General features: G+C 58.9%; 1 protein-coding gene across 8 annotated transcripts in view; it reads right to left on the bottom strand.

Annotated features, from left to right (window-relative positions):
* Window positions 1-16,487, bottom strand: part of LOC111936840 (uncharacterized) — a 60,245-nt gene that overhangs the window by 6,834 nt on the left and 36,924 nt on the right. For 7 of the 8 annotated variants that reach the window (XM_086857782.1, XM_086857786.1, XM_086857789.1 and 4 more), the window contains 39 exons: window positions 16,302-16,355; window positions 15,571-15,624; window positions 14,577-14,684; window positions 13,882-13,935; window positions 13,263-13,316; window positions 13,096-13,140; window positions 12,809-12,862; window positions 12,268-12,312; window positions 11,980-12,033; window positions 11,849-11,893; window positions 11,559-11,612; window positions 11,202-11,246; window positions 10,701-10,754; window positions 10,020-10,064; window positions 9,489-9,542; window positions 9,031-9,138; window positions 8,293-8,346; window positions 8,045-8,098; window positions 7,805-7,849; window positions 7,249-7,302; window positions 6,954-6,998; window positions 6,360-6,413; window positions 5,543-5,596; window positions 5,289-5,342; window positions 5,052-5,105; window positions 4,732-4,785; window positions 4,522-4,566; window positions 4,204-4,248; window positions 3,797-3,904; window positions 3,469-3,522; window positions 3,228-3,281; window positions 2,996-3,049; window positions 2,649-2,756; window positions 2,263-2,316; window positions 1,911-2,018; window positions 1,591-1,644; window positions 1,421-1,474; window positions 1,141-1,194; window positions 704-757 (listed from right to left, as the gene is read on the bottom strand). In XM_086857782.1, coding sequence (XP_086713908.1) covers window positions 704-757; window positions 1,141-1,194; window positions 1,421-1,474; window positions 1,591-1,644; window positions 1,911-2,018; window positions 2,263-2,316; window positions 2,649-2,756; window positions 2,996-3,049; window positions 3,228-3,281; window positions 3,469-3,522; window positions 3,797-3,904; window positions 4,204-4,248; window positions 4,522-4,566; window positions 4,732-4,785; window positions 5,052-5,105; window positions 5,289-5,342; window positions 5,543-5,596; window positions 6,360-6,413; window positions 6,954-6,998; window positions 7,249-7,302; window positions 7,805-7,849; window positions 8,045-8,098; window positions 8,293-8,346; window positions 9,031-9,138; window positions 9,489-9,542; window positions 10,020-10,064; window positions 10,701-10,754; window positions 11,202-11,246; window positions 11,559-11,612; window positions 11,849-11,893; window positions 11,980-12,033; window positions 12,268-12,312; window positions 12,809-12,862; window positions 13,096-13,140; window positions 13,263-13,316; window positions 13,882-13,935; window positions 14,577-14,684; window positions 15,571-15,624; window positions 16,302-16,355 — 2,295 coding nt within the window. The remainder of the gene's footprint in view (window positions 1-703; window positions 758-1,140; window positions 1,195-1,420; window positions 1,475-1,590; window positions 1,645-1,910; window positions 2,019-2,262; window positions 2,317-2,648; window positions 2,757-2,995; window positions 3,050-3,227; window positions 3,282-3,468; window positions 3,523-3,796; window positions 3,905-4,203; window positions 4,249-4,521; window positions 4,567-4,731; window positions 4,786-5,051; window positions 5,106-5,288; window positions 5,343-5,542; window positions 5,597-6,359; window positions 6,414-6,953; window positions 6,999-7,248; window positions 7,303-7,804; window positions 7,850-8,044; window positions 8,099-8,292; window positions 8,347-9,030; window positions 9,139-9,488; window positions 9,543-10,019; window positions 10,065-10,700; window positions 10,755-11,201; window positions 11,247-11,558; window positions 11,613-11,848; window positions 11,894-11,979; window positions 12,034-12,267; window positions 12,313-12,808; window positions 12,863-13,095; window positions 13,141-13,262; window positions 13,317-13,881; window positions 13,936-14,576; window positions 14,685-15,570; window positions 15,625-16,301; window positions 16,356-16,487) is intronic. The other variant, XM_086857785.1, reaches the window with a different exon arrangement.

Genomic DNA, 16,487 nt, shown 5'->3' with positions numbered 1-16,487 from the left:
TTGGAATTTATTCCACAGCAATTCCCCTGGAGTTTATTCCACAGCAATTCCCCACTGGAGTTTATCCCACAGCCTGACCTCTCCCAGCAGATTGCCCAAGCTAAAGGCCTGGAAGCAGCTGGTGTGTGGAAGGTGCCCCTGCCCATGGCAGGGGATGGAATCCAATGAGCTTTGAGGTCCCTTCCAACCCAGACCAGTCTGGGATTCTGGGATTGCATCAGGGCACGTCTTGCCCAGGCAGAGCGGCACTGCAGCTTGGGAAAACTGGGATGCACATGGGATTTATCCTGCAGCTGAGCTCAGGGCATCCATAACACGTCTGTGGCTCTGTCACAACCATCATCCCCATCCTGGGGCACCTCAAATGGCACTGGGCAGCTCCCAGAGCCACAAGGGATCTGCTCCAAGGAGGGGGAAATCCAGAGCCCTGGAGCTGCCTCAGGCAGATGCCAGCAGCTGAGTGTTACCTGTGCAAGAGCTGTGGCACTTTGGCACGGCTTTTAACAGCTCCATTAAAATTCCTTTAGGGAGTTATGCCGTGGGAAATCCAAGGAAGCAGTGACTCAGTCCCAGGGCAGGAGCTGGGAGCCACGACCAGGCTGGCAGAGCTCACTTTGCAGCCATCCCCAGGGTGAGACACATCCCAAAATGCCACCAAACCTCTTTCCCAAGGGAATTTTTGGGGGGCAGGATGAGTACTCACCACTGGGCCAGGCTTGCCACAATCTCCCTTCGTTCCATCATCTCCAGCCAGTCCCTGTGGGGACATTGGGGGTTCAGAAAAAGCCCCTCACCACCATGTCCTTCACCTCTGTGGGGACTTTGAGCATCCTGTCCCACACCCCACGCTGGCCAGGACAGCAGTGGGAACCATGTGGGAGTGAGCAGGATTCAGCAGCAGGAACAGGTTTTCCCCTGGGTGCTGGAAAGGGTCTGATATTGGGGGTTTAGGTACTGGGAGTTTGGGGTTTTAGGGTCAGTGTTGAGGTATGAGGTGTTAAACCCCCTCCTCATTTCTGAGCCCCCCCCAAGCTGGCCAGCAAAGGGACAATAAATCCTTTGGGTTACACTGAAAAGCAAAGAGCTGGGGAAGCTTTTGGCAACTCCCAGCTCTGCAACATTCCAGGCATCAATCAGCACCTCGAATCCTGCAGCCCCAGCAGGTCCATCCACACCTCGTGGCCCTGGATCTCCCTGGGAAAGGAAGGGAAACAGCTCTGTCCATGGAAAAACCCTTCCCTGCCTTGCTGGCTCTGGAGCTCAGGCAGCAAGGCGTGTCCCTGTCACCAGCCTGCCCAGGACAGCCATGCAGCCACTCCCAGCACATTCCCAGCACATTCCCACCAGGAAAGCTTGGGAAGAGGCCAGAAAAGGGAGTTTCACCCAGAGATGAAGGATTGGATCCATCATCCCTCTGTACCTTCTCTCCCTCGGGACCGTCGAGCCCAGGAGGACCTCGGAGTCCTGTCCCCCCCTGTTGAGGGCACAGCAGAGGTCACTCAGCCCTGCCCAGTGCTCCCAGTCCCACAAGTGTCCCCTCACCAGGGCTGGGACAGGTTGAAAGGGAAGAGGGGACATGATCTGACTTACAAACCATCCTCTGGCTCCAGCAGGTCCTGCAGCTCCGGTGACACCGCCCTGGCCCTGGCACACACAGGGAGATGTGTTCCCAGCCCAGCAGCGGCTGGAATTTGGCTGGAGGCAGCATTGCCCAAACTGCCCCACAAACCCAAACCATCCTTTTGTGCCAACAATGCCCAGTTTTGGTGTCATGCCTGTGAGACATGAAACTCCCTAATTTGACAATTCCTAGGATTTTCTGCAGCTCCCAGAGCCCAAGGTTTCCCACCAGGGGTGCATCCCCTCCTTGGCACCCATCACTTTGGCCACCCAGCCCCAGCTGTACTTGCCAGCAAACCTTCTCGGCCCTTCTCTCCCTTCTGGCCTTTCCCTCCAATTTCCCCCGTGGCAGCTCCTGGACCGGGAATTCCAGGAAGGCCCCTGGGGCCAGCATTGCCCTGCTCAGGGATGGAGACAAGTGTCACCACAAAGAGGGAAAAGGAACAGCAATAAAGGAGCATGGAGATGAGCTGTGTCACCCTCTGGCCAGGTCCCACAGAGAGCAGGTCACCCTGGGGTGCTCCTCAGCCATGGGGACACCCCTGTCCTGCTCTGTCCCCACCGTGGAGCAGCAGAGGTTGAGGAGGCCAGGGGTGTTCCCGAGGTGCTGGAAAAAGGGGCAGAGTTAGAGACACCCCTCACCTTCCGTCCCTGCAGTCCTGGCTCGCCCGGGTCTCCAGTGTCACCTGTGTCACCCTGCCCGGGGGGAAATGCCCACATTGGACACAGCAGCTTCTCCCAGCCCCATCCCAGGGCGGGTTAAAAACTGGGCTTTGATTTCCATGGGCTTCCCCACCCTCCCCTGGCTGGGATTTTGATGCTGGCCTCACCTCCTGTGCCGGGAGATCCCCCCAGCCGTGACCCCGCTCCCCCAAAATAGACACACAAAACGCTGAGCACACCTTGCCCAGCACAGGGATCCCCAAAACATCAACCCCCGCTTCCATGGGAGCATCCCAGGCTCTGTGGGGCAAGGCCATGGCATGGGCAGGGCCCAGAGGCAGCACCTTCCCCATTCCCACACGTACCTCCTTCCCTTGCATCCCAGGCCGTCCCGGTGGCCCCTCCGTCCCCTCGTCCCCTGGATCCCCAGGGCTCCCTCTGATGCCTGGAGCTCCACGGGTCCCTGGTTCTCCCTGGACAGGATGAAAACGACCAGGATGATTCTTGGCTGCCTTTTCCAGCTCAGCCCTCCATCATTTTCCATACTGGGAAAAACCCAATTTTCTTATGGGGAACCCCCCTTGCCATGCCCAGCAATGTCAACCCCCAGGCATGAGGATGCCGGGGGGAGTTTCAAACACCTCCCATGGATTCAGGCACCTGTGTGACCCTGCAGGAGTGGGGTGAGCCCAGCACCACCCCCAGCACCCACCTGCTCACCCTTGGGCCCCAGCTGACCCTCTGCTCCCAGCGGTCCTGGTGGTCCCTGCGGAGGAAAGAAAAGCCCAGCCCTAGCACAGCTCGTTGACCCAGCTGTAACCTTCCGGCTTTTTTGAGGATCAGCAGCCTCCTCCCATCCTTTCCTATCCCTAGAACAGGGAACTGGGGAGGGGGAGGCTGGAGCAGCCCCATCAGGGCAGGGACACCGTTCCCAGCTGTTGTACCTGCTCCCCATCCAGCCCGCGGACTCCGGCTCCCCCGGCATCTCCCACCTCACCCTGCAGAGGACACAAAATCAGGACAAGCAGCCGTGGTGGTTCAGTTCCCCGAGCTGTAAATCCCCATCCCACGGGCTTGGGGCCAAACTGGGAGCAGTGCTGGTCCCCACAGCCCTGAGGAGGTCAGTGTGGCGAGCCCAAGGCTCTGGGCAGCTCCCCGGGACACCAAACCCTCTCCTGTCCTCACCTTCTCTCCTCTCATCCCTGCAGGTCCTTCACGTCCGTGTGGACCTTCCCGGCCCTGGAAACAAACACCTCCATCAGCAGAGAGGCTTGGGCTGAGCTCAGGAGCCTCTGCAGCTCCCGAGTGGGGTCTGGGATGTCCTGACACCCCACACATCACCACGGGAAGAGAATCCATGCTCCAGCTCCTCAAGCTCCCTGCAACAGCTTCCCTTTTCCTTCCTTGGGAAGCTTCCCTTCCTGCAGGTGCTTCAGGGAGCTCCCCAGAGGTGCTGCTGCAGCAAAATCCTTAATCCCTGTCCTCCTGAGAGGATCAGTGGAGGGGCACTCACCGGGTACCCAGCCGGGCCAGCAGCACCAGCTGCTCCAGGAGCGCCTCTCTCTCCACCCAAGCCAGGCTTCCCGGGAATGCCGTCCAGCCCTCTTGTGCCAGGAACACCCTGCAAGGCCAAAAAGCCCCTCAGGCCCCCCAAAACACAGCTCTGGGAGGGCTAAGGCAGGGAAAACCCCGTGGCTGATGTAGTTGGGTGACCTCAGGGTCCAAAGGTGCCACCTGCCCCATCCCTGCAGGTGTAGGGCATTGCTGTCCCCACACCCCACTTGTCACCACCCCACACACGGGGTTCAGGGTGTTCCCTGCCCCACAGCCACCCCAGGGATGAAAATGGCCTGGAGTGGGCACCCATGTCCATGCTGTGGGACATCAGCCCAGCCCAGCAAGGTGCAGCTCTGCACTTACAGGCAGCCCTGGGAGCCCTCGAGGACCTGGGTCACCCGTTCTGCCCTGGGAAAAGAAGGGTGTTCAGCACTGTGTCCATGGACTGGGGAACTGGGGTCAGGGTGAGGCTTGCCCAGAGAAATCCCCATGTCTTGGGACCATCTCAGGATCAGGACAGAACCCAGCCAGCAGGGAGCGGGGCCAGGGTCCTGCCTGCTCCCAAAAAAGGGGTTTGGGATGGATCCATGGTGCAGGCAGCACAGGGGATGTACTGCAGCTCACACCTCCACGCAGAGGGATCCGAGCAGCCAGGAATACAGGGAGCAAGGAGAGCCCTACCTGGGAGCCGGGAGCACCACGGGGACCTGGGGGACCTGGCAGGGCCTGGGGAACAAGAGCACCACCAGTGACACAGCCCTGGCTGAGCTGGACCGTCAGAAGTTCCCCACAAGGAAAGATTTCCCGTGTTTCCCATTCCCAGCACCCAGATCTCGCTCGGTGCTTTCCAGGGGGCTGGAGCTGCCCAGAACAGCAGCAAACAGTGTTTACCTTTGGACCAGCTTTTCCTGGAAATCCTGGTGGACCTTGAGCTCCCCTTTCTCCCTGTTAGGGGGCAAGAAAGATTTCCTTTCCCCTTAATGCAAAAACCTCTTTAAAAAGCACAAGGAAACAAACAAAACCCAGCTCTTAGAACAATCCAGAGGTGTTTGGGCAGAGGAGGTGCTAGAGTGGCAGACAGATCCAGCTGTTCTCCTTCCACCATGGCTGATGGAGGCTGTGGACACCTCCAAACCCATCCATTGGGTTCAAAACTCATCCCAAAAATGCTTCCAATGCTTCCAGTGCTGGAGTGGGTGTCCCATGCCTACCTTGTCTCCCCTGCGTCCCAACCTCCCGCGGTCTCCAGCAGGTCCTGGATAGCCCTGGGAAGAGCTGGGGGTCAGGAGGCAGCTGGGGCTGCCTGGCATCTCGGTATTTTTGGGAGAAGGTGGCTGAGGGAAAGGCAGGAGCCCTGGGAGGATGGTGAGTGCCCAGCTGGAGGCCGCTGCAGCCTCCTCCCAGTCCGGCCACCGCCGTGTCCCCGCCGTGTCCCCTCCGTCACTTACATGGATGCCCACGGGTCCTTGTGGCCCCTCCAAGCCCGGCTTCCCAGGCAGCCCCTGCCAGGGAAAACGAGGGAATCAGCAAACCCTGGGATGCAGCCAGGCACCCTCCCTTCCTCAGGGATCCCACAGGATGTGAGGAGCCCTTGGGCCGAGTCCATGGGATCCCCCCAGGTCTCCCCACAGCTGCTCAGAGCCTCTGGGGCTGTTCACCACCATCACTCCCCCAGCCAGCCCCCCCAAACCCCAGTTCTCACCTTTGGGCCCAAGGAACCCAGGTCTCCATCAGGTCCAGGCTTTCCTGGCGAGCCCTTTGGGATTATTTTGGGAGGTGTCAGTCAAAGGCTGAGAGGAGACGAGCCCCACCGAGCCCCCAGTGCTGCCCCTGAGCTCATGGCCAGGGGTCACAGGGGGAAAACTCAGCCACTGTGGCTGGTCCTGGTGGCTCCTGCACAGCAGTCCCCATGGCTGTCACCAGGGAAGGTGACAATCCTTGCTCTCAGCATCATCTGAGTGCCAGCTCTCAGGGAGGAGCTGTTCCAGGTCTCCATCCCAGCTCACTGAGCTGGAGGGGCCCCCAGGATCACCCAGCCCAGCTCCCAGCCCTGCCCAGACCCCCCAGCATCCCAGCCTGGGCATCCCTGGAGCTCTGGCAGCCTCGGGGCCGTGCCCATTCCCTGGGGAGCCTGGGCAGTGCCAGCAGCCTCCCCCTGAACCTGTGCCACCCTCTGGCCCTGGGATCTCCTGCCAGGACCCAGAGCCAGCTCCTGCTCAGCCATGCAGGGTTTCCATGAGCTGCCATTTCCAGGACACCCTGCTAGGCTCAGGGAGGCTGCACAGTTCCTGGAGCAGCCTGATTCCATGCTTGGAATGATTCTTCTCTTCCCTAGCCCCCAGTTATTTCCACCGCTGAGGTTTTTTAATGTCTTTTATCAACCAGGTAAGATCAGGCCCTACAGATGTCCGGATTCCCAAGGGAAGTCCCACATTCCCCACCAGCAGCACCAGCCCCACTGATGTCCCACCAAGGAGAGCACACAGTTCATGCAGAGGAACATTTTTGTTTTTCCTTACTATGGATCCAGGAGTTCCAGCGTGCCCACGGCCCCCTGGCAAACCAGCAAATCCCTGGAGGAAAGGGCAGCAGAGGAGCCATGGAGGGAAGGCAGGAGAGGAGCATGGAGAGACTCAGCCCCACCCAAGGCACAGGTGAAGGGCCCAGCCTGACCGAGGGGCTTTTCCTTAAAATGCAGCTCCTGGATTCCTCATGGAATCACAACACAACACCCACCCGTGCCCCCAGACACTCTGTGATGCTGGCAGCACTCAGGTGTGTCTCTGATCCAGTTTTCATCCTCTCTTTTGAGGAAAATGACAGATTTTTATTTTTTAATTGTTTCTTTTAAATTAAAGAACAAAGATAAATATATTAAATCCTGCAGAAGGGAAAACCTGCTGCCAGCCCCGGTCTTGTTGCTGGATCTGTTCAGGATAGCAGTGCCAGGGGTGGGAAATCCCACTGCCCTGTTCCAAATCCTTCTCCCCTCAGCAGGATTCCCAGAGGAGCATCCTCCAGCTGCTCTTGCTCCACCCCATCCCATGGAGGGACATTCCCAAAGGGATAAAGCTGAGCAGAGGGATGGAAGGCCAGAAACCAGCTCTACTCACCAGCGATCCCCTCCTGCCTGGGCTGCCCACAATCCCTGGGTGGCCCTGCAGGACGAGGATGAGGATGAGGATGAGGAGGCAGAACAGCCTCTCCCAGTCCCCATCGTGGCAAAGTCCATGGAATCAAGGTCTTGTCCCTCGTGGCCATGGGATGGGAGGTTGGGAAGTGTCCCCACGGATGGAATCAAGGTCTTGTCCCACGTGGCCATGGGGAAGGGTCCCCGTGGGCTCAGCTGTCCCTGCCCACCCCTCCCAGCACCCTGTCCCCAGCCAAGTACAGATGTAGGATGGGAACCTGTGTACCAGGCTTTCCTTCAGCGCCCTCCGCTCCCGGCACGCCCCGCGAGCCCTGCAAGGACAATTTTGTCTCAGGGTGGCCCCACCAAGAGCTCTTCCAGCCCCAGAGCCTCCCTGAGGGTGACAATGTGGGACATCAGCGGTGGCACTGCCTGGCGTGTGCGGGGCTGTGGGTTCATCCATGCACAGCTCGTCCCACCGCAGCTCCATCCTACCTCGGGATGGGAATAACATCCCTGTGGGATGTCTCCGCTGAGTTTTCCCTCCTCCTGCCCCAGCTCTTTATTCCTGGCTCCTTCACCAGCCACAGCTCCGAATTACAGAGCTTCCTTAGAAAGTTCTTCCCTGGAATTTTCTGTGCTCTGTCCCGGAGGAAGTCGTGGCTTTGGGCAGGTGATTTGTCAAAGTGCAAAGTGCCACAGGCTGAGCTGCTCATCTTTTCTTGTGCAAATTCCCGACCCTCTGATCTGGCCACATCCCAGGATGCTGCTCCCATGTCCCAGAGCCAAGAGCTCCACGTGGCAGCACAGGGATGTGGGATATCCTCCACTTACGGGCAGTCCAGGGACTCCAACCAGCCCACGCTGCCCCACGCGGCCCTGGAAAACACCAGGAATCACCAGACCATCCACCTGCCAGCGGCAAAGCTGCGGATTTGGAGGGAAATCTTGTGCCTGAAGGATGTGCTCTGCCCCAGCACATCCCAAGCCAAGCAAGGGTTGTTTCAATCCAGGCTTGTTTCAATCCCCCACAGCCAAAGATCCAACCCCAAATTCCAGCACCCCGTTACTTACCCGGGCTCCCCGTGGTCCTGGGGCTCCCTTGGGGCCATCAGGTCCTTGGCATCCCTAAAATCCACACAGAGGAAAACACAGGCATTGCAAATCTGTAGGGGCAGGTCAGGGGGATGCCGTGCATGGGGAGGGGGCCAAGGGGCTGGAGACCCTGCCCAGGATGGGACCCTGGCAGGGTGGGCACATCCCTGTTTTCCATGCAAGGAAGTGGGCAGCCCATGGGGAAAGCAGCAAATTCTGGCACTGACCTTGGGTCCCTCGCTGCTGTTCAGCCCTGCTGGGCCAATCTGACCTTCTTCCCCCTGCCAGGAGAGAGGGGAGGAATCACCCAGGGAAAACAGCCTCTGGTCCCAGGGGAGTCACCAGCCTGCTGCTGCTGGAGGGAAAAACACTGCGAGTGTGACCAGAGGTGACGTTAATTAATGTCACCAGTTGAGCTTTGCTGGGAATGAGGACTTCTCCCATCATCCCAGCACTAAAAAACCAGGCAGAAAGAAAAATCCTAACAGTTTGGTGTGGCCCAAAGTGACACAGTTGGATATTTTTGTTTCCTGGTGGACAAATTAAAGGCAATTCCAAGGAGTGCTGTGCCAAGGCTCCTGCCTGCTCCATCCCCTGGGCCAGCAGCGCTGCCTGGGAGGGTGGACAAGGCAGGGAGAGGATTCCTGCTGCATCCCCAGCTCCTACAGGGGTGGGAGGAGCTGTTATTCATCCTGAAGAGCAAAAGAGAAGATCCAGGAAGGTTTCCCAAAAGCCTTGGGAGTGGGAGGTCATCCCCTGCAGAGCGGAAAGTTGGGTGGGGAAATAATCTTCCTTTTCCTGGGAAGCTGGGAATTACCAGAGATCAGCAGGAGGGATCCCTTAGGAGACACCCCATAAATCAGCACTGCCCCGTGTGGCCCCTCGGGGCTGTCCCCGTGCTGTGACACAGGTCACAACACCTGGGCTGTTCCCCTGGGACACCCCAGCCCAGCTGTGGCACTCACATCTGGTCCCCGTGGCCCTGCCGCCCCTCGGGGGCCGGGGAAGCCCTGCAAGCCCCCCTGGCCCCGGCTTCCTGGAGGGCCTTTTGCTCCTTGTGCTCCTCGTGGGCCCTTGGAGGAATAAAACACAGAATGTGACAAAGCAGAGACAGCAATTCCCTGACCCACGGGCAGGAATTCCCCTGGAGAACCAGGGGAATCATCACTGGCGTGGGTGAGCACCCCAAACCCTCCTCCCCCAGCACGCCCGCAGCACCAGGCACGGGGAGATGCGTGTTTTGAACAGCCAAAGCGAGACTGAAGCACAGATGAGGTGGTGGGATCAGCACAAAACTGCTGCCACAGCCCCCAAAACCCAGCAGGGACCTCGGGCAGCCTCACCCACACAGCCAGGGCTGGGTAAAGCACATCTGGACAAGCCAGGGAGCAGCTGGAGGCACCACAGCCTTGGGAACTGGTACCTTGCCTCCTTTGGATCCCAAATCTCCCTTGGCTCCAGCCGGACCTCGGCAGCCCTGCAAGAGCAGCAGCAGTGGAGGTTACACTGAGGAACCCCTGGGATCTGATTCTGGTACCAAATAAAGGGAATTTTGCCCCGTTCTAGTCAGGGATTTCCTCAGGATGGGCCTTTCAGACATGCTGGATCTGCTCCTCGTGGTGGGGAGGCTCCAGGGCATTTGGGTTCAACCCTCCCCACACCAACCCCATCTCTGGTGGCATCTCTGGCTCCACCAAAACAATGACAAATTCCTTCAGGCCAAAGCATTCCCCCTCCCCTGAGCCTCCCAAAGACAGGTGAACCCTTAGGACACTCCCAAGGCTGAAAGTTTCTCTTATTACAGCAAAAGGAGCCCAAGCTCAGCTCTGCCTTCCCAAACAGCTCTGCCACCTATTCAAACATCAAGTCCAAGCACACGGAGCTGCAGCTTTGGGCTGCTCTGCCACGGCTCTCCTGCTTCCAAAGCAGGGATCCCATGGATGCCAGCACTCACCCGCTCTCCTCGGGTGCCTTTTGCACCTGGCAGGCCCAAAAAACCCTTCAGAGAGAGGAGAGAGTGCAAGTTAAAAAAGAAAAGCACAAAGGGAAGTATTGCACGTGCTCCTGGAGGTGACAACCCCTCCCCAGAGCACAGGGATGGGATGGGATGGTGAATGGGAGGCACCAGTTTGGCTCTGTTGGTTGCTGTGATGCCCCAGTGGGGTTTGTTCCCCCAAAAGGGACCAGAAGAGTCACAAACCCTCCCAAGGCTGGCCCTAAGGTGAGGGTGAGGTCCTTGTTTGGCTCCAAAATGCATCCCCCATGTCCCACCCTGCACCCCTCATCCCAGCTCTGGGGGTCCCAGGACATGGGAAAGGGACACCTGGGCCAGGCAGGAGGCAGGTGGTCCCAAGCCTTTGGAAAGGGCAGCTGAGCATCCAAACCCATTGGGAAAAGGGTGCCCCAGGGAAGGGATGGGCAGGGCTGGGTTGTCTCTGCTGATAAATTCATAGGGAAAGAATGAAAATCGAGGTCCCTGAAAGCAGGAGGGTGAGAGGAGCTCTGGGAATGATGAGTGTGGCCACCGGGACATGGCTGACCTGTGGGGAGCCGGGGGAAACAAATCCCTGCAGGATTTTATGGGGCTGTCAGGGGGAAGATGAGAGCACCCCACATCCCCTTCCCATGCACTTACCCCAGGGCCCTCCAGTCCCAGCTGTCCCCTCAGCCCGGGGGCACCGTCTGTACCCTGCAAGGGGAACCCTGGAATCACAGACTGGAGGGACCCCCAGGATCCCCCAGCCCTGCCCAGACCCCCCAGCATCCCACCCTGAGCATCCCTGGAGCTCTGGCAGCCTCGGGGCCGTGCCCATTCCCTGGGGAGCCTGGGCAGTGCCAGCAGCCTCTGGGGGAAGAACCTTGCCCTGCTCTGCAGCCTGAGCCTGGCCTGGCCCAGCTCCAGCCGTTCCCTGGCTGCTGTCCCTGTCCCAGAGGGCTCCCATCAGAGCACCCAACCCCTCCCCAGCGTGTCCAGGGTCCTGCAGGTGGAATCTGGGAGATCAGCTGGAAGTGCTGCCCCCACTTCCTTCCAAAAACAGGAACAGGGACCCCCCTCAACCCCCTGTGTCAGATTCCTGCAGGGAAATCCTTCCAACCTGGGCTTCATCCCCACCAAGGTCCAGAAAAACGCTCTTACTGTGTCTCCTTTGGGACCAGCGGATCCCTCCAGCCCTGCTGGACCCTGGGAAAAGCAAAGGCAGGGGGAGGTTGGGAAGCAGGGGGAGGTTGGGAAGAAGGGGGAGGTTGGGAAGCAGGGGGAGGTTGGGAAGAGGGGGGATGTGTTTCCCTCTCTGGATGAGACCCCAGCCCACAGGAACCTGCCCAGCCCCCAGGAGCTGCCTCACACCTCACAGTGTCCCCACCAGGTCCCACCCACCCACTCCTGGTGGGCCACAAGGACCCCCGAGGTCAAGGATTTCACATCCAAAGTTCATGGGGGACAAATCCCAGCAGCTCCTGGAAGAGAACTGGGGGGATGACAGCACCCACTCACCTGAGAGCCCCTGGGGCCAGGGGGGCCACGTCTGCCCTGCAGGCCCTGGGGTCCCTGCAGAGGGGGGGACAGGGGATGCCATTAGGATCAAATCCCTGCAGGGCTCTCCTGGGAATTCCCAGCCGCTGAGGAGCTGCAGAGTTCCCAGCTTATGGCACACGGAAAGGATTCCCAGCCCTGAGCCAGCAGCTTTTGGGGTGGGTTGGGATCACATCCCAGCTGGAGGAGGCCAGGCAAGCTGAGCCCTGGACACCCCCCATGCCGGGACACCCCATCCCAGGATCTCCTACCTTGGGGCCACGGGGGCCAGGCATCCCAGAAGGACCCAACTCCCCCTGTGGAGAGAGCAGGGCACGGGCGGGGTGAGCACAGCAACCCCAAAATCCCAACAAACCAAGGATGGGGAGCGGGCCACACACACCTGAGAGCCATTGATGCCTCGGCATCCCACGGATCCCGGCTGGCCAGGCTCTCCCTGCAAGGCAGGACCCCCCTCAGCCCCACAGCCCCCACAGGGGAGGTGGGACAGCCACTTCTGAGCATCCCCGGGCTACTGGGGGTGCTGGAGTGCTTTCCTGGTGAGTTTTAACACCACTGCTCCTTTGGCAATCCTCCTTCCGCTACCAGGGATGGTTTTAACCAAATGCAGCATTTTTAGGTGTTCAGAGCATTTTAAGCTCTGCTGTCTGAAGAAACCCCTGGGACTCACCATGGGACCAGCAGGGCCTGGGGGACCCACTGAGCCACCTTCTCCCTGCAGCAGGAGAGAAAAGAAATGCCATTTTTTTCTTTAGTTCCCTCCTTCACCCTAAATCCTCCTTTTTCTCCACATCATTTTTTCACATTTCTTCACATCAGCTGCTTGATGACCCCTCAGACATTTGCTGACCAACCCCAGCTCCATTTCACACTGGAGAATGCATCCATTCACCACCAAACCACTTGCATTTTCCTTTAAAATCCTTTTCCAACCCTTTCCTGGACAGGATGTCTCCCAGTTGTGTGGGAGCACTGAGCAGCCTGGAAAAACCAGTGCTGCCAGCCTGGGATTCATCTCAGCTGGAGGTGGCCACCGACAATAAATCCCAAAGTGCTCTAGAAAAGCTCATTTCCCTTCATTTATCCTCATTCCCAGCCAGAACAGGGATGGGAAATGCTGGAGGCATGGATGTAAATCCCTCCTCAAGACCCAGTGGGAATCCCCAGCTCCTGCAGCCCTTTGGGTGCGCAGAGAAGGTGAATCCACTCACCTCTGGTCCTGCAGGGCCCTGGAAGCCCACGACGCCCTTCAGCCCTGCCATCCCCTGGGAGAGAAGCCGGGAATGAGGTGTCAGCACCCCAAGATGGCTCTGCCTTTGTCCCCTCCCTCACAGCAGGGGCAGGGACAGAGGCCAACGCCAGGAGAACGTGGGGACATGGATGAGAGGGACAGGGCAGGAAGGGCTGAGACAGCTCCAGCTCCCCAGGTAACTCACCTGGAGGCCAGCAGCTCCCCAGGTAACTCACCTGGAGGCCAGCAGCTCCCCAGGTAACTCACCTGGAGGCCAGCAGCACCTGGCAGCCCATTCTCTCCCTTCACCCCCTGGAAAAGCCAAGAGCAGCCTGAGTGATGGAGGAGAGCAGGGCCTGGGGGGCTGTGGCAGGGAAGGAGAGACCCCTGCCCACCCTGGCAGGGCTGTGAGGGGCAGGGACAGCCACCCTCACCTTCACTCCCTTCTCTCCTTTGTCCCCAGCTGGTCCAGGGTCTCCCAAGAAACCCTGAAATGGAACAAGGATGAAATGGGAAAAAGGATGAGCCACAGCTGGGCCAGCAGGAGGTAAAGTGTGCCTGGAGGGACACAGCCAGGGTGGGACAGCAGGGTGGGGACCCTCAGGGTTGTGTTAAATGGGGCAAAGCCTGGCTGCTGTCCCTCCCTGCAGCTCCTGTTGCACCGTGTCACCCTCAGCAGTGACACAGGGCTGGCACAGGGCTCTGCACAGGCAGGAGGGCACCAAGGGTGGCCCAGAACATCTGATAACCCACGTGGGACTGCAGCTTCAGAGAGAAGAAATGAGGTCTCAAACCTGCCAGAATGATCAGAGCCTGGAGGAGCTGAAAAATCTCCTGGGCAGCTCTAAAACTTTTGGCCTTAAGAAGATGAAGCGATGGGAAAATTAAAAAATTAAAGGGTGGCAAAGCACTAGTGTTCTCTTTTTTATGGACATTTTCCATCCCAGGGAGGGGCTGCAGGAGCTGTGCTGGTACCAGTAATGAAAGGTGCTGGTGTTTGGCACCAGGAGCACGGGCTGGGACTTCCCACTGTGCAAGGCAGAGCCAACTCACCTCCTCTCCCTTGTCCCCAGCCAGCCCTCGGTCACCCTGGAAGCCCTGGAGGCCCTGGGGAGAGGGAGAAAGGAGCAGAGCAGGCACTGAGGAGCTGCCCAGCACCTCCCACCCGTGTCCACCCTGCTCCCCAGCAGCTGCTGAGAGCCCCAAACTTCCCAGCACCATCCCTGACCTCTAAACCCGCCCTGAGAAAGCTCCCAGGGTCAGGGGCCTTGCCTGGAATCCCCAGGGATTGCTGCCAGGGCTGTGGAAAAGGGCAGGGACCAAGAAAGCAGATTCCTGGATTGAACACTCTCCAGGCATTCTGGAATTAATCTCATTTCCTGGTCATCCCCAGGTTTTGAGCCCCCAAGGGCTTGGAGCACCGTGGTCTAGTGGAGGGTGCCCCAGTGGCACGGGATGGACTGGGGTGATTTTCCAGCCCAAGCCATTCCATGATTTGCAGTTATTTCCCACGAGGAGGTCCAGGTGCAGCAGCAGCCCAGCCCTGGTGCGCAGACCCACCACACCCAGGAGCTGCAGCTCTGCTTATCCCAGCCCCTTAATCCACAACTCTTTTATTCCTGGCAAACAGAAACCTCGAGGCACCAATCCAGGCGTGCCTGCTTTGGGGGCTGAGCAGAAATATTCTGAAGGAGGCAGGAGAAGGAAGAACATCCTGGTCCTGACCATTCCATGGCCCTGCTGCTCACCTGCTCCCCTGGCAGCCCCCACGGCCCAGGTTTGCCATCCAAGCCAGGGAAACCATCAGAGCCGGGGTATCCCACACGTCCTGGCAAGCCCTGGAGCCCGGGTTCCCCCTGGGGAAATAAATCCAAGCACGGAAAGTTTAAAAATCCACATTATGAAAGCAGCAAATGAAACTCTGAGCTCTGCCTGCCTCTGGCTCCTGGAGCTGGGGAAAAGCTCCCAGCATCCAGGGCCTGCAAGGGTTGGGCACGTGGATCTTTCCAGGAGATCCCTGGGATAGTTGTGGGCAGGGGTTGTACAGCAGGAAGCAACACGGAGGGCAGGGAGGAAGCAATCCAGTGAGAGAAGGTTGAGGGAAAGCTCCTGCATCAGCTCCTGATCCTTCCCCACATACAGGAGCCAGAGCAGATCCATCTCAGGATCCACACCAGCTCAAGCTTCAGGGCAATCCTGAGTTCAGGCAGGCTGAAGAGCAGCGTGGAGCAGAGCTCCAGCAATCTGGGAGAGTGGGACAGGGTTTTCCTTTCCCTGTACCCACAGGGAGCTGAGCTGGGCAATCCCAGGAAATGGGAAATGGGGTCCCATCAGGGATCCCCACGGAGGGGCACAGGCAGAGCTCACCCATCCCATCCAGAGCTGGGGGTTTCTAGAGGGGGACAAAAGGACTTTGGGACAGGGCATCAGCTGGAGCAGCAGCCAGAGGGGCTGTGCTGGCTGTGACTGAGCCATCCCTGGTGCTGCAGGCACAGGAGGAGCAGCAAAGTGACTTTGTGCAGAGCCACCCCTGCCTGGCACAGCAGCAGCTGGGAGGGGACCAGGACATCGATGCCATCACCCCCAAACCATTCCCAAACTGTCCCCAGCCCTGGCACGACTCTGCCTCACCCAGCCAGGGGCAGATCCAACAGGGGCAGGGTTCCTGAGGGTCCCAGGGCAGCTCTGAGGGCACGTTTAGCCTTTCCAAAGCGTGCCCACACCCCCCGAGCCCTCACTCACCGTGTACCCCCGCTGGCCTTTCTCCCCCGGCTCTCCCGGTGCTCCGCAGGGTCCCTGTGCGCAAACAGGGGTTGAGTCCCCCAAGGTGTCCCCCAAGGTGTCCCCCCATTCCACCCCGAGCCCTGTGGAGGCTGGGAGGACAAGCAGCAGTGCCCAGGTGACCTTGGGAAGGGCAGAGTAGGAGAATTCACATCCCTGGCACCCCCACCGTGCCATGGTCTGTGCCTAGGGCAGGGCTGGAGTCAGCAGCAGATCCATTTCTCCACTGCTTTGGTTCCTGATGGGATGTCAGGACAGGGAATTTTGCCTTCCTCTCCTTTGCCTCATGGCCAGATGTGGGGGAAGCATCACCCAGCAGTGCCAGGGTGGTGGGCATGGCCCCAGGACAGACCAGCCCCACACAAATCCTGCCCTTCCCTGCCTTGTTTTTGTGCCTCTGGGAGGGATCCAGATGGTCCTTTCCCCAAAAACAAGGGCTGGAACCTGATGCCCCAGGAAATGAAGCCAGTCCAGCTCAGCTGGCAGAGACAGAGGGGCTGCAGCTGCCAGGAAACCCTGGGAGTTGGATATCAAACATCCCGGGTTTCAGTGGGAAGCAGACAAGAAATGCATTAGGCTGCTTTGAAACCCAATCCCAAAGCCCCTAATTACAGCCACAGCCTGAAAGTGTCCCCAGGTTAACCAGGGTGGCAGCAGGGCCACCAAGGGGACAGCAGGGCTTTTGTACTTACAGGTGCTCCTGTTTTCCCAGGATGTCCTGGGGGCCCGGGAGCTCCGGGTTTTCTCTGGATTAAAAGAAAAAAAGAAACCAAAAAAACACAAAACCAAAAAATTGGTAAAACTCAAGTGCTTGGAGCAAGGAGAACTCAGCTGCCAACAAGGGAGAATTCAAACACAAAGTGACCAAAGTGGCACTC

This window comes from Cyanistes caeruleus, chromosome 20, assembly GCF_971803275.1.
Source record: "Cyanistes caeruleus chromosome 20, bCyaCae1.hap1.1, whole genome shotgun sequence".
Taxonomy (NCBI): Eukaryota; Metazoa; Chordata; class Aves; order Passeriformes; family Paridae; genus Cyanistes; species Cyanistes caeruleus.
This window is presented reverse-complemented; position numbering and strand designations above follow the sequence as displayed.